The sequence below is a fragment of the Piliocolobus tephrosceles genome, chromosome 10, assembly GCF_002776525.5.
Source record: "Piliocolobus tephrosceles isolate RC106 chromosome 10, ASM277652v3, whole genome shotgun sequence".
Lineage (NCBI taxonomy): Eukaryota > Metazoa > Chordata > Mammalia > Primates > Cercopithecidae > Piliocolobus > Piliocolobus tephrosceles.
The window spans coordinates 23,905,117-23,929,244 of record NC_045443.1 but is presented as its reverse complement, the minus strand read 5'-3'; the positions used below and the strand labels follow the sequence as shown (position 1 = coordinate 23,929,244).

The following is a 24,128-nucleotide window of genomic DNA, read 5'->3' as shown; positions in this document are numbered from 1 at the left end:
CTTTTCTACTTCGTATTTTATATTCAAGGCCTAACTCAATCTCAGCCTCAGTATACTTTTTAGCTTTTTGAAATATTTTGGTTTTGAGCTAGAATTTCCATGCTTGGTCTTGAAATAAGAAGCAAATTAATTTTGGAAAGGCTTAGGGAAAAATTGTTCAAATGGTTAAAACCTAGGGAAGAGTAGAAGAAATTACTTTTAACTACTTGAAAGTCAGTTTGAATAACTTACACATGGTTGAACTTTAAAAGTCAAAGTTTTCCATTATATGATTTTTTTTACCAAGTATGAACCTTGTGAGGTATTTACAAAATAAACCTGTTGTAATTTTTTTTAGTACAGTTAATTGAGGAATGGTACAAATAGATGACAATATTTACTTCAATAAAAACTTTTTTGTACAGCATCTTCTGTATTTTTCCTTTGCCATTAAAAATTACCCCGACCTTGTTTGTGAAGCTTTGCAGATTCTGTGTCCACTATGGAACACTGACACATCCACGTAATATATTTTGAATTTTTCAAATTGAGAGTTAAATGACTGTATTGAAATTTTTCACAGGCATTTTATTTGTATTTACTTTGTTATAACTTGGAGCATACTTCAACCAAAGTAATCTTGGCTTGAAAAAATGATAACAAAGTAGAGACATGCTTTAAGTTAATCGTGCTTATGTGCTGGGTGAACATCGTTGAAATAGCATAGTGCTATTAGACAAAATCCTTTTGAAATTAGTCAACATATTGGTTATATTTGTATATTTGAAACTATATATGATTAAAGATATGTAATAACTGTAGTAGTCTTTTAAATTCCTGCTGCCAGTCTTTTGTTTTCCCCAGTTCACTTAAACACCAAATATATTGACATAAGGCCGTATATGGAAAACATAAAACATAAATTTGTTATGGCTGCTATAACAAAATACCACAGACTGAGTGGCTTGAACAACAGAAACTTATTTTTTCACAGCTCTGTATGCTGTGTAGCTGAGATCAGAGCGTCAGCAGGGTTGTTTCTTCTGATACCTCTCTTTGCAGCCTGTAGATGAGCACCTTCTCTCTACATCCACACCTGGTCATACCAGACTCTATTTTTTGTGTGTCCTAATTTGTTCTGCTTATAAGAACACCAGACATATTTGGTTAAGTCCCATGCATATGACTTAATTTTATCTTAAATTACCTCTTTAAAGGGTCTATTTTTAAATATAGTCACATTCTGGAGTACGAGTAGTAACAACTTGAACATATCAACTTGTAGGCAGACATAATTCAACCCACAACACATATAAAAATTAGTTAGCTTATATAAACTTTCACATACAGGAATACCTCATTTTATTGTGCTTCACTTTAGTGTGTTTCATGCAGATTGCATTTTTTACAAATTGAAGGTTTATAGCAATTCTGCATAGAGCAAGTCTATCAGCACCATTTTTCCAACAGCATGTGCTCGCTTCGTGTCTCTTTGTCATATTTTGATAATTTTTTGCAATATTTCAAACTCGGTTATTGTTATATGTTATGGTGATCTGTGATCAGTGATCTTTGATCTTACAGTTTTAATTGTTTTGGGATGCCATAAACTGCACCCACATAAGATGGGAAACGTAAAAAATGTTTGCGTTCTGACTGCTTCACCAACTGGTTATTCTCCTCTCTTCCTTCCTCTCCATGGGCCTCCCTATTTCCTGAAACACAACCATATTGAAATTAGGCCAATTAATAACCCAACAATGGCCTCTGAGTGTTCAAGTGAAGAGTCCCACATCCGTCACTTTAAATAAGAAGCTAGAAATGATTGAGCTTGGTGAAGAGGGTGTGTCATAAATTGGAGTAGGCTGAAAGCTAGGCGTCTTGCACCAGACAGACAAGTTGCAAATGCAAAGGAAAAGTTCTTGAAGGAAATTAAAAGTGCTATGCCAGTGAACACACAAATAATAAGAAAGTGAAACAGCCTTATTGTTGAGTTGCAGAAAGTTCGAGTAATTGAGATAGAAGATCAGACCAGCCACAACATTCCCTTAAGCCAAAGCCTAATCCAGAGCAAGGACCCGTAACTCTCTTCAATTCTATGACTATGAAGGCTGAGAGAGATGAGAAAGCTGCAGAAGAAAAGTTTGATGTTGGGGAGGTTGGTTCAGGAAGCCATCTACGTAACATAAAAATGCAAGATAAGGCAGCAAGTACTGACGTAGTAGCAGCAGCAAGTTATCCAGAAGATTTGGCTAAGGTCATTGATGCAAAAGTGGCTACACTAACCAACAGATTTTCAATGTAGGTAAAACAGCCTTTCACTGGAAGAAGATGCCATCCAGGACTTTCATAGCTAGAGAGGACACATCAATGCCTGGCTTCAAAGGACAAGCTGACTCTTAGGAGCTACTGCAGCTGGTGAATTAAGTTGAAGCCAAAGCTCATTTGCCATTTTGAAAATCTTAATTTTGTTAAGAATTAAGCTACATCTACCTTTCCTGTGTTCTATAAATGGAACAGCAAAATCCTGAATGACAGCACATCTACTTACAGCGTGATTTACTGAATATTTTAAGCCCACTAGTGAGACCCACAGCTCAGGAAAAACATTTCTTTCAAAATATTACTGCTCATTGACAGTTGCACCCAGTCACCCAAGAACTCTGATGGTAGTGTACAAGGAGATGGATGTTGTTTCATGCCTGCTCATACAACATTTGTTCTATAGCCAACGAGTCAAGGAGTAATTTTGACTTTCAAGCCCTATTATTTCAGAAATACATTTCATAAGTCTGTCACTGCCATAGAGATTCCTCTGATGGATCTGGAAAAAAGTAATTCGTGAAAAACTTCTAGAAAAGATTTACAATTGTAAATGCTATTAAGAACATTAATGATTGATGGGAGGAGGTCAAAATACCAACATTAACAGGATTTTGAAAGAATTCGATTTTACCCCTCTTGGATGACTTTGAGGGGTTCAAGACATCAGTGGAGGAAATAATTGCAGATGTGGTGGAAATAATTGCAGATGTGCTGGAAATAGCAGTAGAACTAGAATTAGAAATGGGGCCTGAAGTGTGACTAAATTGCTGCAATCTCATGATAAAACTTGAATGGGTGAGGAGTTTCTTCTTATGAATGAGCAAAGAAAATGGTTTCTTGAAATGAATTCTATTCCTGGTGAAGATGACGTGAGCATTATTGAAATGACAACAAAGGATTGAGAACATTAAATAAACGTAGTTGATGAAGCAGTGGCAGGGTTTGATGGAACTTCAAAGCTGAAAGAAGTTCTGCTGTAGATAAGTGCTATCAGTTAGCATCACATGCTACAGAAAGATCTTTTGTGAAAGGAAGAGTCAGTCAGTGTTGCAAACTTCATTGTTGTCTTCTTTGAAGAAATTCCTACCAGGCACGGTGGCTCATGCCTATAATCCCAGCATTTTGAGAGGCCAAGGCAGGTGGATTTCTTGAGCCCAGGAGTTCAAGTCCAGCCTGGTCAATATTACAAAACCTTGTTTTTACAAAAAATTAGCTGGTCGGAGTGGTGTGGGCATGTGGTCCCAGCTACCCAAGAGACTGAGGTGAGAGGATTGCCTGAGCCCAAGACTTCAAGGCTGCAGTGAGTAATGTTTGTGTCACTGCACTCCACCCTGGGTGACAGAGCCAGACCCTGTCTCAAAAACAAAAGAAAGAGAAGAAAAGGAAGGGAATTCCCATTCCCACAGCCACCCTAACCTTCAACAGCCAGCATCCTGATCAGTCAGCAGCCATCAACATCAAGGCAAGGCCTTTAACGAGCAAAAAGATTACAACTCACTGAAGGCTCAGATGATAGCATTTTTTAGCAATAAACTATTTTTTTTATTAAGGTATGCATATTTTTTAGGCATAATGCTATTGCACACTTAATAGACTATAGTTTTGTCTGAACCTGACTTTTATATGCACTGTGAAACAAAACAAGTGTGCATAACTTGCTTTATTGTGGTAGTTGGAACCAAACTTACAAAATCTCCAAGGTATTCCTGTGTATACATACATTTACACACATGCAATATGGCATGAGTAAAACATAATAGCTATTTGCATATGTATACATATCCAAAAGAAAGATAATGTTAATTTCATTGATACACATTCATTAATTTAGGAAATAAATAAAAAGATTCTAACATAATGCATATTTTAAAATTTTATAGAATAATCTGTATTGCAAGTAATGAGCTTTAAATGTATATATAATTTGATATTAATAATTAGATGCCAGTAAAGCAAAAGTGTCCCAAACATCTGCAGGTGTTTTGCTAAATTTAGGAGTTAAGCAAATTTAGGAATACATCACAAACAAATTTGGGAATATGTCTTTGTCTCTAGGATGGAGAATCAGGTGATCCTTAATACTTCCTACTACTTAACCTCTTTAATAATGCTTCTTAAAGTTTCATTTCTTGTCCATTGCCTTTTCATATCCAGATCTCAAGATTGGAGTATTAAAAGTTTCCCAACTCCTTGTCTTCAATCTCTTTTCCCTCTACTTTATTCTATCACCTGTTATTTAAACTGTTTTTTCTCTACATTCCTTTAGCATGTCATACTCCTGCTTTGATGCGTTTCACCCTACCTGAAACGTCTCTCCTCCCCTCCACCTGCACATTTTCAAGGCCAAGCTCACTCTTATTTTCTTCTTTAACTATTCCCTTAAGATTGAAGCCAAGCCTAGATTAGTTCTCCCTTACCGCCTATAGTATCTACTGATGATGGTCAACATTATTCAAAAAAGCACTTAATTAGAAAAGACAGAAATGCAGTAAATACAGACCAAGTTTTGTTTTGTCTCACAGCAGCTAGCAGAATTCTGTTCATGAGAAATGTTAAAGTGCTTATGAATTGGTTAATTTACGACAGGGAAAATAAATCATATAAAATGAATTTTCACTGTGAAAAGTACCACAGCCTCTACAATTTTGCTTTTGTTAATTTTAAGATGATGTATCCTAAGTTAAGAATACAAATGAATTATGTAGTTTGAAGCATTTAAATTGTCAATTCTAATAGTCTTACTATGATAGTGTTTACAATTTTAACTAGTTTGCATGAATTTAGCTTTTAAATATCTAAATGTCCTGTTATAAAATTGGATAGTGTTTTGGAGATTAAATACTAAAAATATGAAATGATAAACAAAGCATCATCATGTAATATTGGTTGTCCCTTCTCTCTCCTGTATCATAAGTTTTTGCTCTATTTACTGAATCTTTCTCATTAGCATATGAGCATGGTATAATTTCTCCACATATGTACCTTCTTATAAAGTTTGCTTGATCACATAACTTTCACTAGCTACTGTAAAACACCTCAGTGTAATTGTCTGTTCTAGCACTTCTCAGACTCTAATATGCATACAAATAATCTAGGGCTCTTGTTAAAATTTAAATTCTGATTCAGATGTCACATGTTTCCTACTTCAATAAATTAGCTTAAAACTGTTGTGCCTTAAAACAACAAACATTTATTTGGACACAGCCATGCTGGGTACCTCTGGCTCAGGATCTTTCCCACTGTAGTCAAGATACTGGCCTTGATTGCAGTCATCTCTAGGCTTGGCCTGGGGAGAATCTGTTCCAAGCTCCCTTCATTAACTGTTGGTATGCCCCATTTCTTTGCTTGCTATTGGCCAAAAACATCTGTCCTTTGCTATGTGAGTCTTTCCATAGAGCAGCTTACAACCTAGCTGCTTGCTCCAACAGAGAGGGTAAGGGCGACCAAGACAGCCAAAATATTTTGTAACTTAATCTCAAAAGTAAAATATCATTACTTTAGCCATATTCTATGCATTAGAAGGCAATTACCAGATCCAGGCCACACTGAAAGGGAGAGGATTACATGGGACATAAATACCAGGGAGTGGGAGTCATTGGAGGTTCTATCTTAGGGGCTGCCTGCACAGTAGCTTTAGGGTGGGTTCTAAAAATGTGCATTTCCAAGAACCTCCTAGGTGATGCCAATGCTCCTCATCTAGAATCTTGCATTGAAAAGCAAGGGTCTGCACTTCCTGCCTCCAGTTCCTTTCTTTCGATCATCCTCTCTTGATCAAACTCTTTCTGATTAGGCTTTCTCAACCTCCACTCCACTGAAACCGCCACTGTTGCAGTTGCCAATGATGTCCACATTATTAAATCCAGCACGGAAAAAAATAATCACTGTCTGGAAGTCTTTCTTTACTTGGCTTCTGGAATACCAAATTTACATTTCTTCTCAGTCTCTTCTGCTAGTTACCTATCTCCCTGACTATAAATGTTAGTACCTCCCACAGTCCAATTTTTTGGACCTCTTTTTTATCTACAGTTAACTCCTAAGTGGTCTCATCAAGGCTTACAGCTTAAATTCCAGATACATGCTAACCACTCTCAAGTATGTATCTCCTGTAAGGGCTTTTCCCCTAAAATTTTAACATGTTTATCAAGTATCTAATAAATACCTCAACTTAGATATCTAATCATAATTTCAAACTTAAAATATCTAAAACAGAACTCTTTGTTCCTTCCCCCCAGCAACACCCTTTAGGCCCCACCTGGCAGTCTTGCTTCTAATCAGTGTTTACTAACCCAGTATGTACCACCACATGTCAATCAGTTGTTTTAGTGAAAAACCTGGAAGTCATCCTTGAATCTTCTCTTACTCTCATATGTAACAGTCATTAAGTTTTACCAGTTATACCATTTAAATATCACTTGAGTCCCTGCCTCACTCTCCATCCCCATGTCACCACCCTAGTCCGACCATTATTACCTTTTATACAGATTTCTGCATCCGTTTACTAGTTGATTACAGCTCTCAACCTCCAATTCAAGTGATTTGATTCCACCCATCTGTTTTCCACGTTCATGATTTCCTTTACCCTATAGGATAAAGTTTAGATCATTTAATATTTACAAAAATCACACATAATCTGGCATGTGACTCCCTCCCCAATCCCATTGATCTCAATCCCTACCTGCTCTCTGTACTTCAGCAATGCAGGGACTGGGTTATGACTAACACTTCCATTTGATTCTTCATGAAAATTGTCTCCCTGCCTGGAACATTCTTTCTTCCCTTCTTTGTCTAGCTAACCATAATTTAATTCAAGTTTCAGCTTAAACATGACCTTTTCCTGGAGGCTGTGTTTGACCTATTAGACTAGGTTTGGGACAATCACAGTGCAGTCCATAGCATTATCTACTTCATTGTCTTAACTGCCATTATATTTGATACTAATCATTTAATTATCTTTTTCTCCCATTAAAGTGTAAGCTTTTGGAAGGCCAGATCCGCAGAGGTAGATCCAGCTATTTTGAAGCCTAAAAAATAACCTGGCAGACTCTCTTTAGAATAAAAATGCAAAAATTTTATGTACTCAGGTACACACACAAACACACACACTTAGGTACAAAAGTGAATATTCATTTATAACAAGAAATCACAACAAATTACAAAAACTGATAAGTATAAAAATATATGACAAATATAAAAATATATAGTGAACATACTGCAAGAGGCCATTTTCAAAAGCCCAAAGTTTACGCTTCATTAAACTCCCAGTAAATTCACATCTGCATATTAATCTTTTCCAAAGCTTTATATCTAGTGCCAAGAGGAGTGCTTAATACATAGCAGTTACTCGATAAATGTTTTTGAATGGCTCTATTAACTGAGTTATTTTAAGTTATATTTTTCATGTATACAGTATTCAACACATTTTTTATAAATTAGATTTCTACAAAATGTTTTATGTATTACAGAATTGTTCTATTATTTTTAGTTATTTGCTATGGTCATGTGTCAGATAACAAATAATGTACATTACTTATATTTCTTAGCAAATCACTGGGCCCTATGCAACTATTGTACCTCTTTACTCATTAAGAAAACCCCTTGATTTGCATCAAAAATAAGCAGAATAATCTTCTGTATGTGCTTCTCTGTATGTTTGTGTGTGTGCCTATATTTTTACAGGTCATATAACAATAAAACTTCAGGATTAATTTTGAATTACTGTGTCTTTTTAATAGATAAAAAACTTCGGTGGGGAAGCGATCTATTTTCCATTTTCATTACAATATAGTTTTGTAAACATTTATCCCTGGATAACAAAGATGCCAACATTTCATATAACTTGAAAAACACATAAAATGTTTTCTTCATTGTTAATTTGTCCATACGATATTCTTTAAGAGATTATTTGAATCAAGACAGTAACATAGCATTTCGAAGATAAGCTACTTTGTTTAAATCTTTGGAGTTTAATTCATTAAAATAAAAGTAAGTTAAGTTCCTTTTATAATAATACTGTAAATTTGCTGAGGAGTTACTGTGCTCGTATTAAAATTGTGTGTGTGTGCACGCGCGTGTGTGTTATAAAGTGCAGCCCTCTGATCAATGCTCACTTTCCCTCCCATTTTCCTAAATACATCATGAAAAAAGGATGAGGTTTCCGCCTTAATTGCTTGTGCCTTTTATTCACATTCCTCTCTCAGCCAGAATTGTGAAAAGAGTGTTAGTAAAAGGCTGCACAATAGAGCTTTTCATTAGGCCTCAGCAAGGCACACAAAAGAAGGCTTTTGGAAAGAGTGAATGCATGAGTTTAATTTGCAGGTGGAGAGTAGATAAAAGGTGCTGACGCCTCTATTATTCTCTTACTTAGGTGACCCTTACCCTGTTCAGCTGATCCCAACTACCATGGCAGCTGCTGCCGCAGCAACACCAGGCTTAGGCCCACTCCAACTGCAGGTAAGTCAGGAAACAATACAGAGGAGACAAAGGTTAAGTAAATATCGAAAACAGCTATTATGGTGTTAAAGCAAAATAAAACTGACTCGTGATATTTGTCTCACACTTTCTGTTTTTGAATTTATTTGTACTGATCCTCAACCAAAAGTTGAAATGTTGATTCTCTTAATTTTTAGCCCTGTTTTCTGCACTAAACATAGCTTATTGTATTTCTTTTCTTGCCTGTATGATTAAGAAAGTGAGCTGTAGTTTTGCTTGATGACTGTGTGCCATAATTTTGTCACAGAATGGTCCTTATCAAGGTAAAAAGAACAAAACAACCTGCAAAAGGTATTCAGACACTTGAGGAGCAAGGTGACTTAACAAAAATGTATTTAAAATTGCTCAGGATGCCCAGTATCATTGAAATGGTCTGTAGGTCTCTTTGTTCTCCTGCTAATGCCAGCTCAGTTGGGCAAGCAAGGAAAAGTAGACCAAATAAGCTGGAGACTAAATAAGCACAACTGTGTCCCAGTCATTACAATTAGGACTTTTCTAGCCATGCGAAATACATATTCCTATAATCCGAGAATGTCAACGATAATTTTACCAGATGTCCAAGTGATTTGAGAAGCTTTGTCTGTGAGGTTGAAAAGAAAATCAATATAATTATAGTAACAGGTAGCTTTGATTAACTGTTGACATTTTTGAATCAGCATCCCACAAAACATTCCTTAGTTTCTATCGCTATGGACCTTGTGGTTATGCAAGTAATGGGAATAGAAAATCATCTAATAATAGGACTCCTCTTGTGAGAAGTTTTATATGTTCGTTAGCCTGAAAGACACAGTATGCCTATGAAGCCAGAGATAAAGCAGTTATACTTAATAATTAATTTTTCTTCATGAAAAGGTATTGTCATGATAGATGATCTTAGTCTATGAGGAAAATACAGTTTTATATTGTAGCATCAAGAGACAGATACATCTGGCCTGCACATGGGTTTATCAGAAGACCTGGTGTGTTTCTGAAAGGCCAGTTGAGTTTCACAGGAGGAACTACCAGTGTGAAAGCTGAGACATACTGTGTTCTACAGAGGTTAATAACATTCATTTCTATTCTACCTTTTCTGCGAAGAACTACACTGTGAGTATCTGTTTTCTTTGAGCTGGAAATGCCTTGGGAAGTGTTGGAGCCATGGGGACAATAAAAGTAACATAACATTTGTTACCATTTGAAATGGCATCTGGGGAATAACTATAACACGAAAAAGTGATTGTAATAGGTAAAACTAAAAAGAGTAGTGGAATTAGCAAGAGGGAATAATATCCAGCAATAGATTAAATATAGGAATAGGAGTTTTAGAGATTTCAGATGTTGATTTTCAAAGCAAGTTAGACATTCTCCTTTGACCGTTGGATTAGTGACGAGAGGAAGTGAGAGCAAATTAGAGGCAACTCCTATGTTCATTGCAGGACTCTCTTCGAAAGTAGCTATGTTAAGCAACAATCTAATCAACTTTTCCTATAGAGACAGTATGAGACTGTTTGATGCTGATTTTTATTTTTATTCTTATATTTGAGATTATCTTGAGATATTAAAATATAAACAGTTTTGTCACCGAACAAGAGAAACTTTAGACACCAAACATATATGCTCTTACTTTAACTATGATTTGATATGTAAATGGGATAAAGTTCCTTTCATACAAGTGGTATTGTACCCATAAAATGCATGAGTTTTATAGCCTCAAATAATCAATACTGTAGTATAACAAGAAAATTAATAATCCAAAAGTTTTTCATGGAAAGCCATCAGCTACTATTAAAACACATTCACATAAACATACAAAAACATGGGTTTTTTGTTTGTTTGTTTTTTGCAGTGAGAAAATAACTGTTATTCAGAATCAAACACATGACTAAAACATGTCGTATCAGAGAACCTGGCTTTTCTTTGAAGTGGACTGACTCTCACTTTTGCTAGGATGCTTACACCAACTCACTTTTCTGCTTGTTCCTGACACAGTATTCACAGACCCCTTGACCTTGACTTCAGCCTTCCCCAGAGCTATAAAGGATATCTGTTACTCTCCCTCCCCTTGCCTTAAAATAGCATCCAAATTCTTTTTTTCTCCACAAACCTGCCGAGATGGTTGACAGAAAAGCTAACTACAATGCCGAGTCAGATGTTTTATTATAAGCCTTACCTAAAATTCACCCCGATCTTTGAAACCTATTTTTGAGATGTTTCATCTCAGTGGAGTATAATATATGGGCCAGTTTTAATTTTCACCAAAATCTGCTTTTAATTATGCTCTGTTAAATCTCTATTTTCCGTCTCTTAATACCTTGTGTAGACTGCATCACTTTCCAGTCCTTTCAGTTATTAAAATTCAGTCCTGATGGAAACTTTAATCTTATATCCATTTCATATCTCACTGTTTCCCCTTCCATCGTTAGTTAAGAATCCCAGCTCTAGAGACCAGAAGTAAGAAGGGTGCAGCTTACTCTTTTGCTTCTTTAGCTCCAATTTTGTTCCTGTGCAGATGTGGGTTTAGGAAGGTATGTCTGCCCTGAGATACCGTGGAGACGGTGTGTGTGTTATTTTCTTGTGTATTGAACAGCTTTTCTTGGTCTGTTAAGAGTGGGGTAGCCAGGTCTGTTGATCTATGCTTCCTGCCCTCTTTTTTATTTGGGATGTCACCACTACTGGCCAGGAGCTACATGGGTAGCATGACACCTGCCTTTGTTCACCCTCTGTGCTGCTCCATGGAGAACCCTGTAGTCTTCTACTGAGGTCCTCTTCTGTGCCCTGTTAGAGCTGCGGTGGTAGTACATCGCAGTCCTCATCTCAGCCTGCAGCAAACACCACACTGTTTTCCAGCAACCTACCTCCAGCTTTAGATAACTTCAGTAGAGAAAACAGGCATTACTGTCTCTTTAGTTACGTAATACACCACCAAGCTGTACACTGTCCAGTTCTCCTAAGACCTTTCTATGGATGCAGGAGTCTGTAGGTCTTTAGCTCGGCGAAAAACCAGTTGAGGAACAACGTTCAAGTTTTTGCTTTATTCTGGCTTCTCCAGTTTCTATGACTTCTGCTTTTTGGGTAAGCAGGGAAGACCACTAAGAACCAAGCCACCCTGTAAAGCTGTTAACCGAGTCTTCTCTCTCCTCAGCTCCCTCACCAGACATAAGCTCATATGTATTGTGGGAATGGAAAGATGGGGTGAGAAGAATGAGAGAGAGGTGAGAGACAGTCATGAACATTGACTGAAGTAGGGCCAGGACAGCAAGGTTTCAATAAGGGGAGTATGATTGCTGGTATGGGTGCTGCCTAGCACCAATTGCTGGTGTCTTTCTTTAGAACCATTGAAGAGTTTGTGTTGTTGGCTTGTTCTTATTCGTTTTCTATTTTTGTTTAATCTGTTCGTGTATGTTTTCAGTAGGTAGTGATAAACTCACAGCTATACTTGATAAGACAGCAGTAAGATGGGTTGAGGTGACAGCAGGAAGACCAGTTGGAGTAACAACTGAAATAGCCTTGTCAAAGAACTAGTGGTTTTATTCAATGGTAATGTGGAGGGGATATATATTTTAAACACAAAAGGATGCTGTCATATATATTTTAAATACAAAAGGATGCTGTTTTCTTTTCCTTGGGTCCAAACCTAATGATTTTAACTCATGTAAAGTGCCGTAACAACTGATGTCACTAGTTTATATCACCCATGGTTATGGAATATTTTCTTAAGCTAGTTTCTCTGGTAAAGATTTTCCAAGGATTATCTTATTTAATTCATATTACAACATTTTGTGTTGTGTATTAATATCTCCATTTGGCAAAGAGGAAAGCTGGGTCACAGAGTCCAAAATCCATGGCTTTAAACAATTTGCTTCTTCAAGTACAGGAGACTTTATGTTAATCTTTGGAGACATTGGCCCTCTTCAGACATTTGTTAACTCATAACCAGCTAATGAAATTATAACAATAATGCTGACTAATTGATATTAATACAAATACTCTGTGTGCTTTGCAATAATGAAAGAAGTAGCAGGATTTGTAATGACAGCTATCTACTTCAGACTCTGAATTTTCTATTTGATGCCTCTTTACATGGATATATGTTAATTCAAGTACTTCTTGAACACCTAAATAAGGGACATTATAAATCTATTCCTACTTATGGTTGACTTTATTTACCTACCATATGTGTTTTCATTTGAAATAACCTTTTGCATATAATTGTTCACACTTGGATAATATTATGATAAGCAAATCCAAAATTTTTATTAAAGAGTGCAGACAAGTACAATTATTTTAAAAGACAAGCAAAATTATATGCTTTAAAGGAAACTACTGTTTATTACTTAACTATTATATTATGTCCCTGGAGATCCTTATATAATAAAAAATTCTTCATGTAGAAACATCACCTTACTGTGTACTTTCAGAAGCAGTTAAAATATTCTAAAAATCTTCATATATATTTATTTTTATGGAGAAAGTCAGCTTAATCTAGATCATGTATATAAATAATACAAATTAGCATGTACCAAAGACACAATTTATTATTTTAATATTAAATCTGTCTTTTTCTTTATGCATTTTAAATCTTCCTTGAGCTTCAAATTCACATTAGCCAACTGCTTGTTGACTATGAAGAGGAAATATACAGAAATTTACAGACACTGTAAACTGAGTCCAAAACGGAACTCATCAGTAGTTGTCTGCCTTGTCCCTAGACTTGCTTATTCTTTGGTCTTAGTGAATGACTCCATCTCATCTATTTTTCAACCCAGAAACATGAGAGTTCTTCTTAGCTTCTCTTCCTCCCTCTTCCCCATACATTTATTCATTCACTAGCTTTTCATTCCACCTACTAATAAACCAAGAATTATCAATTTTCTTCCATCATAATTATCACTCATTTGAGTTGAGCTATCCTTACTACTTTTCTAATTCACCACAGCAGCCCCTAAACTGGTCTTCTGTCTTCATCTTGCCCCCTTCAATGCACTCTCCACTATACACTATACATTAGTCAGAATAATCTTTATTTTTTTATGTTTTTTTTTTTTTTATTTATTATACTTTAAGTTCTAGGGTACACGTGCACAACGTGCAGGTTTGTTACATGTGTATACATGTGCCGTGTTGGTGTACCGCATCCATTAACTCGGCATTTACATTAGGTATTTCTCCTAATGCTATCCCTTCCCCTCTCCCCACCCCATGACAGGCCCCGGTGTGTGATGTTCCCCATCCTGTGTCCAAGTGTTCTCATTGTTCAGTTCCCATCTATGAGTGAGAACATGCGGTGTTTGGTTTTCTGTACTTGCAATAGTTTGCTCAGAATGATGGTTTCCAGCTTCATCCGTGTCCCTTGCTGATTTCAGAAAATTTTGTCATGTCCTCTTCCTGCTCAAGGACCTTAAATTACTCTCTGGTGTTTTGAAGTTTTCTCAACTCTGGATCTTTACAAGTGGTGTTTCCTCTTCCTGGACTAACCCCAGGAAATAACCCCATTACTCACCATCTTTACTAACCAACTCCCACTTACCCCTCAGGTTTCAGGTTAAAGCATCACTTTTTTCAGGGAAGAATTCATTGGTCTAGTCCGGGCGCGGTGGCTCAAGCCTGTAATCCCAGCACTTTGGGAGGCCGAGACGGGCGGATCACGAGGTCAGGAGATCGAGATCATCCTGGCTAACACAATGAAACCCCGTCTCTACTAAAAAAAAAAAGTACAAAAAACTAGCCGGGCGAGGTGGCGGGCGCCTGTAGTCCCAGCTACTTGGGAGGCTGAGGCAGGAGAATGGCGTGAATCCGGGAGGCGGAGCTTGTAGTGAGCCCAGCCACTGCACTCTAGCCTGGGCGACAGAGCGAGACTCCGTCTCAACAAAAAAAAAAAAAAAAAAAGAATTCACTGGTCTTAAATCCTTAAATCTGGCTTAAAGTAGCTCCCGTGTGTTCTGAGAGCATGCTGCATTTCCCTTCTCACATTGCTGGTAGAATGTTTTAAATCCTACTTTCTGGCCTCTACCAGATGGTAAAGTCTGTAAAGTCAGTGGTTCACCATCATTTGTACTTAACCAAGTGCTTGAAGTATTTTATGGACTCAAGAAATATGTGTTAAATAGAGAATGAAGGATGACTCATAACAGTGTACTTTCATTAAATTATTCATCTATTTTGCTCAAATAGCTATCTTGCTTTATAATATTGAAATTAAACTGAATACTAATAATTAGTTTTCTATATTAATTAATCTCCACCTTTTAAAATGAGACAATAGCAGAATTTCAAATATCAAAGGCATGGTTTGCTGATAGAGGAAAAAAATAGTTTGAATTTGGTTAATTAAGATAATGTTGAAATTTTATAGTAAACTGTCTCATTTAATGAAATAAAAGAAACGTATGAAAACACTCTCTGTGCCTAGTAGCATGTTTGGCACTACAATGTTTACAAACATTAATTTTGTAACTGTTTTGCTCCACATCACCTACTCAGTCTATTCCAGATACATTAGGCTCTTTTCTGGTCCTTGTCTTACCAAGGCATACTCCCTTCCTAGAGTTTTGTGCTAGCTCTTCCCTCTGCATGGAAGGCTAATTCTTTCACTTCATTCATGTGGTTACTCTAATACCATCTCTCTGAGGCCTACCTTAACCAACCTACTTAAAATCATAAGATGGATCCTAAGAGATATCACACTTCCTAGCTCTTTTATTCTACATTTTTCTCTATAACACTAGTCATCTTCAAATATACTCTAAAATGTATTATGTTTCTTATGTATTGTCTTTCTTTTCCAAATGTACCACCCCACAAGGACAGGAATTGTTGCTGTTGTTCAATAATGTATCTCAGATATCCAGAAGAATGCCTAGCAAATAGCAGGTATTCAATGCTACTTGCAAATGAAAGAAACTATCATGGCTAATGGTCATAAGAAGTTTTAATAAAACAAAGCAGTATATATTGATTTCTGCAGTAAATGATATTAATTTAATGGTCAGGGAACTTGATATTTTATCTTGCCCCCATTGGAAGATTCTAAGAGTATGAACAATCTACAGCTCTCTCTCTCTCCTGTTCTTTCCTCCCGTTATCTTATCATAACAATGGGTTGCTGCATAAAGAATGTGTTTTAGCACTTATTACAGTTTATCTAATTCTTTTAAAATCATTATAATTTACACGAAAAGACCAAATGTTACAATACTTGAGAATTCCTATATTATGTGTTAGTGTATGTATAGACATATATAAAAATATGAACTATTGGAGGTACTTTTATTTGACTCATTATGGCTTATTCTGCCAATACAATACTGAAGTAAATTATTTATAAATAATGAAAGGATTTGTTTATCAAAATAATTACCAGCCAATTAGCAATACCATACACTGAGTTTACCTTCTTCTCTCTTCCTCTCCTTCCTTCTTTTTTTCATTCTTCTACATCCTCAAGTACTCTTTTTTATCTCCAAGAGCCAATGATGATTTGGATATTTACCTATGTATTATACTGATGCTGACTCTTTTTAAAGGCGAGGGATTAATTTATATAACTTACTTATCTATGTTAATTTTAATATTAAAAATGAATATCACTATTTACACAAAATGAAGTTACACTTTGAATTTTTGGACATTTGTGACAAGATAAAATCAGCTAAGTGAATCATCTGTTTCTAATTAATAAGATCAAATGATGGCAACAGTCCATCTAGCATTTATTTCTCATATTCATTTTTATTATAATTTGCATTTTTACTTAATGGGCATCATGAATATTTTTAATAGTAGTAATTCTTCTGTAATGTACTGTTTCTGTTTTTTGCTACACTTCTAAGATTTGAAATTAGAAGGAAATATTTATCCACTTATTTCTCACTTTATAAATACTGTATTTGTCTTGGCCAAAAGATGGTTACCACCTGTTCTACCTATAGGAAGCCAAAAATGTTGACTCCAACCAATGATTGATAGTGATAAGCAGAAGGAAAAAAAGATTGAAATTCTTTTTGGACGGTCTTACTTATTTCAAAATAAGCAAGTAGCGTTCAATCATGATTTTTATTGACTTAATTAAACTTTTACAATTATTTTAGTAGGACTATTTAAAAAATTCATAATAATATTTTTGGAATAAAGGCTCAAAATTCCAAGTTGTCATAAATGAAACCTCATGGGCTTACAGCTTCAGTAACCAGTAATATTAGTAGTATGCATTCTCTGGAATAGAGAAAATGATAGATGATGTATGATCGTGTTAGAGAATGAATCATACAAAATATCAACTGAAATCAATCTTTTTTCTTAGCAATCATAGGTATAGGCAGTAATATTGGAAATGGCTTAAGCTCCTGTCTGACGGAGAGTAACATCAATGTAGAGGTAGATGAAATACTGAAGCTTATCTTTTTATCAAACTCCTGCCAGTCTCTGAAGAAGGTCAATAATTATGACAGGACACAGATAAATGAATGTTCCATATTTCCCAGCACTGTGAGTGACTGAGCATGGCCTTATATGCTTCGCCAAGAGAAACTTCCAGAAAATCAATAAGGAAGTAATAACCATATAGAAAGATCTAGATGTGAGGATTTTTGTCTTGTTATTGAAGGAATTACTTACAATCGTGTATACTTGTTAAGTATTCATCTTTACCTACCCAGCTATTGTACTACTTGGTTAAACTTTTAGGTCGTATCATTTTCATACAGGGTGAATAATGATCGACTGCTCTTCATTTCAGTCGCAGCCCTGGTGTGCTGTTTGCTGTTGGACTTCTGTCTGCATGAGTGAGTTTTCTTGCAGGTTAAAAGACTGAATTCCCTCTTTTCCTCTGCCTTCGACCCTGAGCCTGGAGGGCAGACAGACAGAAGCACACATATGATTAATACAGCACAGCTGCAAGAGTGAGTCATTTGCATATGTATTAATAGAGGCAAAAAAAAAAAACAACCCAACAACAATTAAATTATATACAGAGACATTCTGCATACTAAAGAACATATGCAAATAGGCCTGAAAAAGTGCAGCCAACATTTTCGCTGACTTTTCCAAGTCCCTATGGGCTAGAGTCAGAGCCCAGCAGTTTTTCAAGAATCCCCTTTAAGGAAGAACCTATTAGGAACTGCTTCCATAGTTATTACCACCCCTAGAGTTCCCAGGAGGTGCTTGACATTTGGACAATGGAGTCAGTACACACAGTATCTTTTTCATACTATTTCTGTGTTTTCTTGCTTTCAGCAGCTTCATGTCTCACTACATGCTAACAGAAACATCAGTACACATGTGTTTTTCCAAAGTGTTCATTTTTATTGTAATGACCAATTAAATAAATGGTAAACTGTAAAATTATATTTGAAATTTTGTTACTACCTTTACTAAAGCTATATAACTTTAGTCAGTACCAGGTTTTCTGGTCACAAGTCCGTGCCCATTCCTTGTGTTATCTTAATCAAAACGTATTTTAGGTGACTCTAAAATGTTTTGGGGCTAACTAATGTACATAAAGGAATTGCTGGCCCAAGACCAGCAACAGATGTAATTCTACGAACAATACCAATTTCTTGAAATTTCTAAGGTATCCTTTTTAAAATTTTACCAAGAAAAACAGAAATATTCAGTTTTCTAATCTTGGCTATGGATAAGAAGAGAGGGCAACTAATATTTTTAAAGTTCACAGATTATGTTTATCTTAGAAATTTGTTCTTCAGCCTAATTGTTGGTTTAGTTTATGTTACTAGTATTCTTTAATTTATTTAAGGAATGTTTTATGAAGACAAATTCAATCTTGGGAGTAAAATTTTACCTAAGTAAAAGTTATCACCTTAATAGGACCAATAACCCAAATGAAGACAGATGCTCCTTTTTTTTTTTTTTTGAGACGGAGTCTCGCTCTGTCGCCCAGACTGGAGTACAGTGGCCGGATCTCAGCTCACTGCAAGCTCCGCCTCCCGGGTTTACGCCATTCTCCTGCCTCAGCCTCCCGAGTAGCTGGGACTACAGGCACCCGCCACCTCGCCCGGCTAGTTTTTCGTATTTTTTAGTAGAGACGGGGTTTCACCGTGTTAGCCAGGATGGTCTGGATCTCCTGACCTCGTGATCCGCCCGTCTCGGCCTCCCAAAGTGCTGGGATTACAGGCTTGAGCCACCGCGCCTGGCCGACAGATGCTCCTTAAGAGGAACAAATGCTGGGACTTTTGTTGTGGTGGTGGTGGTGGTTGCTGTTGTTGTTGATACTAGAAAACTATTTAATGTTATCCATGGATTTTTATCCATTGTTTGTATGGTTAAGTCAAAGCATGCAACTGGGATATACAAATTGCATTACATACAACTTGTAACATAGAGTGGAGTCTTAATTAAATATACGGAGAAAAATTTACTTAATTATATATAGATACACACAAAAGATTTAATGTCTTAGGGGATAGAGGAAAGATAAAAAGATGAAAGCAATTTTATTTTATTAAGCTATTATCTTTAGATTAATATTCTAAGAAGCACTTCATTTAGTGAGAGGCAGTATAACATAATGGCTATGAGTGTGGTTCTTGCAGCCATCTCTTCCTTAAATGATCATACTGTTACTTACTAGCTCGGTAAGTCTGGGCCAGTTACCTAACCTCTCCATGCCTCAATTTTCTTGTCTGTAAAATGGGTATAAATGATCTCTTATTGTTGAGGATTTTAATGAGATAATACATGCAAAATCTTAGAACAATAAATGTATTATTTCTCAAATACCATGTGCTGGATTAGAGTTAATATTTAATAGTATTCGCTGATTAATAACTGTTATTAGTAGGCTTGAGAACTATTTTTTATTGCTTAAAGGAAGTCTTGAAAATTAGGGCATGGCAGACTTTCCTTATGTTTCAGAGCAGCATCTAAAGGATGTTAATAAAACTGAGACAACATGTCTTATTTGTGAAGAAATAATTTCATTCACCTCTGTGGTATAAAATAAAGGCCTATCTCAAGAATCTATGGTAGGCAATGAGTTTACTTATCCAGAAGACAATCTGGGTAGTTTCCTGAAGGGTAGTTTTTCATATTTTGCTATTGTTTGTTCCTTGTTACAGTATTTATATCTGTAAAATGAGAATAACATCTCCAGTCAATTCCCATTTTTCCACAGAGGTAATGCAAATGAATTGTTTCTATGTGCTGCCTCTAACTATTCTAAATAAATTTCTTACGAAGTCTAAAATAAATTATGTTTACATAGGTGCTTTTAATGTAATATGCAACTTTTTATAAATAATATATTTTCTTGTATAGCCATTCAAAGCTTATTTATTTCCTAGGTAATAGACACGTGTCCTAGATACACTAGGATACATGTACTTTATTCCACCTATATATTGTCCACAGCAAAATTATTTCTTGAATTGAGAAAATTTTTCTTTGACCAAACAGTTTTATTTCAAACTTGAATGTGAAAGTGAATTATTTTTATAGACCCATAGTATCCTGGAAACTTTATTTATTCAGCAAATATTTATTCTTTGTAAGCTATTGAGCTAAGCATTATAAGGAATGCAAAGATGAATCACTCAAGGATCCTTGGTGGATCATAGAGGAGGTTGAAATGAAAGAGAATGAATGAAATATGAAAGTGGAATAGAGTTTGAAGAAAGGCAAATAACCTATCATTCTAACAAGTATATTTGAAATGAAAAAGACCTCACAGATGGTTGAAAATGTTGTTTCAAACCATTCACCGGACTCCAAGTATGTTCAAGCACCCTCCAAATAGTACCATTGACTTTTATTTGTTTTATATATTAAGTTCTACTGGTTAAAATTGAGTTAAAGATTTCTGCTGCTAAACAAAACTTAAAAACCATTCTTCTATTCCAGCTCCTTAATTTTATGGATTAGGCAATTTAGACTCTAAATAGTGACCTGGCTAAAACAGATATTAACAAAAGGGTGCCCGGAATCCTAGCAACTGACAATTAAATCTACCTTCTTCCCATTTTGCCATGATAGTCTTAAAACTAAATGCATGTATTTTTATATGTTATTTTTAAGTTGTTTTGTTTAAAATGATGGGAAGAGAAATTGTTAATTTTGCACTTAGGCCATTAAATTAAGAAAGAATGAATAAAACAATGGTTAGGATTTGCATATTGGTAACAATGGCAACCTTCTGAATTGCTTTCATTTTGCTGAGTTCAGTGATTGTGTTCTGTGAATTAATTCTTTTGTGGAAAGCTATTGAAAGATCAAGGAATTTAGAAAACAAAACAACAGAGAAGCATGCTGTTTCATATCTATTTGTACATAGAAGGTTCAAAGTGAGATTGTTTACATCACAAGTCTTGATGACATTTTATTTGCTTTTTAGAAGAAAGATAGTATTCAAAAATGATTATATAATCATGCAGATAAGATGTTGCAGTCATGAATGAACTGTTCTGAGAGAAAGACCAAGAAGAAAAACCACATTACAATTTTGAGCTGGGTTTGGTTGGCAAGTGTCTTCACAAGACTTGAAAATAGAGCCCTATTTGATTCCTACAGAAAAAAAAAAAAAAAAAAAAAAAAAAAAAAAAAAACTTCACCCAGCCCTGCGCATTTCAAATTTGCTGTCTCCTGTGGAAGTTTCAGTATTTTCCTGCCAAATTGAGCATATGAAAACAAGAGGAAAGGGAGGGATGAACTCTAGTTTTTCCATTTTTCTTAACCTTGACCTTTCTCTTAATGCCATACTCCTTTTTCTTATCCAAACGCTCCTTGAATGAAGAAAATGAACAGGAAGAAATGGAGGAACAGACTCAAAGTATGCTCACAGATTATTTGCTACAGCGAGCTTTGGGGCAGCGTAATTAATGCCTCTAACATGAAAATTACGACAATATTATGTCTTGCTTTCTCTACTACTAGAACTTCTTCAACATATAATTTTAAAAGTAATAGTGTTAGTGAAAGTTACAATTACCTCCTTTATGGAGTGAAGCAGAACTATAGAAAATATTGTCCTTTCATCTGTAATAGTTGCTTAAGATAACAGAGACAATTCCATCCGAAATTTCACTATACTGTAGTATATGACTCCTACTATTTTAAATATGTTCTCCAAGTATTTTTCATATGGCTAGTTCCCCACCCCAACCCCTGGCTTTCATTCTTTGGTTTAAAAGAAATTTTAAATTAGTAGGAATAGTACAACTAAAATATTTGATTAACAGAAAGGAGATAAGCAAAGACACTTAACCAAGCAACAACAAAAAAAGTTAAACTAAACAATAAAAAAAGTAAAGACCCTTACACGTTCTTTACTTTTATTCTTATTTTGGTTTGATTCATCCTGCTTCTGGTTTTCTTCCAGAGAAATTTTAAATTTTGATATTTTTGTGTCACCTGAAACATAAGCCTAGCATTAAATATAATATAAAACCATAAAATATCAAGTTTTTATACATAGAATATTTGCATTGTAACCAGTTGTATTATAATGCTATATTGAGAGAGAGTAACCAGTTAGATGACTTTGATGATATGAGGTGTTTTTTTTTTTCCTTTAAAACATGCTCCACTAAATCTTATTTAACATTTACGAATGTTAAAACTTACAAGTAATAATATTTAAATGGTAGGTATAATGTAATGGGTTATGAGCTTGAGCTCTAGGATAACACAGGCCTTATTTGCATGTATCTTTGATGAAGATATTGAATATATCTTAGTCTCAGTGTCTTCACCTGTGAAATGAGATACTGTTATTCCTACATGATAAAGGTGTTGTGAGAATTAAATGACATGGCACACACAAAATATTCAGTGTAGCATAAGCATTCAGCCTCACGTAAGCATTCAGCCTCATTAGCTGTTATATTCATCATTATCTCCTAGATTCAAAGGTATAAAACTGGCAAAGAGCCTATCCATATTTCAAGTTAGCAAGTAACTTTCTTGGATGCAGAAATTATATTCTGCAGTATAAAGGTTTAAGGCAAATGGAGAAATTCATCTTAATTCAAGTTTGGGTTGAACACCTTTGGGAGCCAAGTCCTCATATTTAATGCAAGCAAAATGTCTTTATGAAAACAAAATATCCCTTTGGTATAAAAATCTTTTCTGGGCTGGGCGCGGTGGCTCAAGCCTGTAATCCCAGCACTTTGGGAGGCCGAGACGGGGGGATCACGAGGTCAGGGGATCGAGACCATCCTGGCTAACACGGTGAAACCCCGTCTCTACTAAAAAAAATACAAAAAAACTAGCCAGGCGAGGTGGCGGGCACCTGTAGTCCCAGCTACTCGGGTGGCTGAGGCAGGAGAATGGCGTGAACCCAGGAGGCGGAGCTTGCAGTGAGCTGAGATCGGGCCACAGCACTCCAGCCTGGGCGACAGAGCAAGACTTCGTCTCAAAAAAAAAAAAAAAATCTTTTCTTCTGCATGTCAGATTACAAAAATGTATGTTTCAATTCTTACTAAAAATATAAATAATCTGTCTCTCTTTCTTTCCATTCTGTAAGAGTTACTAGAGCTTTGCTTTAATAGCATTGACAGTTATTTGTGAAAGGAACAAACATTCCTCTTTGAAGGGCAAGCCTATTGTGTTACTGGAAATTTGTTGTATTTGTCATAATAAAGAGAATTTTACAGCAAGAATGAATAGTTAGGGCATTATAAAGGCAACCAAAATAGTTGGCCTACCTATGATGATCCATTCTAACTTCCCATATTGCTCTACAAGTACAGCAGTGAATTAACCCATGTATGCCTGCTGTTCCGTTATTGGAACGCTAAGTTTGTGGGAGTTATTTATATCCTACTGCTTAAGGTCATTGCCAAGGTCTGATTTTTCACACACAAAAAAACGCAACCTCTGGCATAGATGGATTAAGGCTTCTAGTCTCAACCTGCCTCTGAAGTGATGTATGAATCTGTATGAATGTATGTCTTTTAACCTACCCAGCACTCAAGTTTTCTTATTTGTTAAATACCTATAAGTATAGCTATCTACCTATATCTCATGGAGAAAGGGATAAAATAAGATTTTAAAAAAGCACTAATGAAAGTAGCCAGGAGCCCAGAAATCCCCAGAAGGAGCCTCTGTACCTTGTGAGTGGACTTTCCTGATTCATGGATACATTTATTCATGTGTTGTCAAGGAAAAAATGGGAGAAGAATATTGAGGCAAGCATTGATTTGAGGCATTCAAAAGAAATACTCTGGAACCTTGAAAATTGTCAAGCCAGCTCTGAAGATCCAATTAAGCAAGAAAGTTTTAATTATTCTCATTCCAACTCCATGGAATAAGAAGGAAGATGAGCACGTCAGACCAGGGCTGGATAACCCAAGACACAACCTAAGAACATTAAGAATATGCTTATGCATGAAAAAGAAGGACCATCT

General features: G+C 35.7%; 1 protein-coding gene across 7 annotated transcripts in view; it reads left to right on the top strand.

Moving 5' to 3' along the window:
• The window catches only part of SOX5 (SRY-box transcription factor 5), a 1,029,303-nt gene that overhangs the window by 908,333 nt on the left and 96,842 nt on the right, over positions 1-24,128 (top strand). For all 7 annotated transcript variants that reach the window (XM_031936285.1, XM_031936283.1, XM_031936282.1 and 4 more), the window contains one exon: positions 8,669-8,754. In XM_031936285.1, the coding sequence (XP_031792145.1) occupies positions 8,669-8,754 (86 nt within the window). The remainder of the gene's footprint in view (positions 1-8,668; positions 8,755-24,128) is intronic.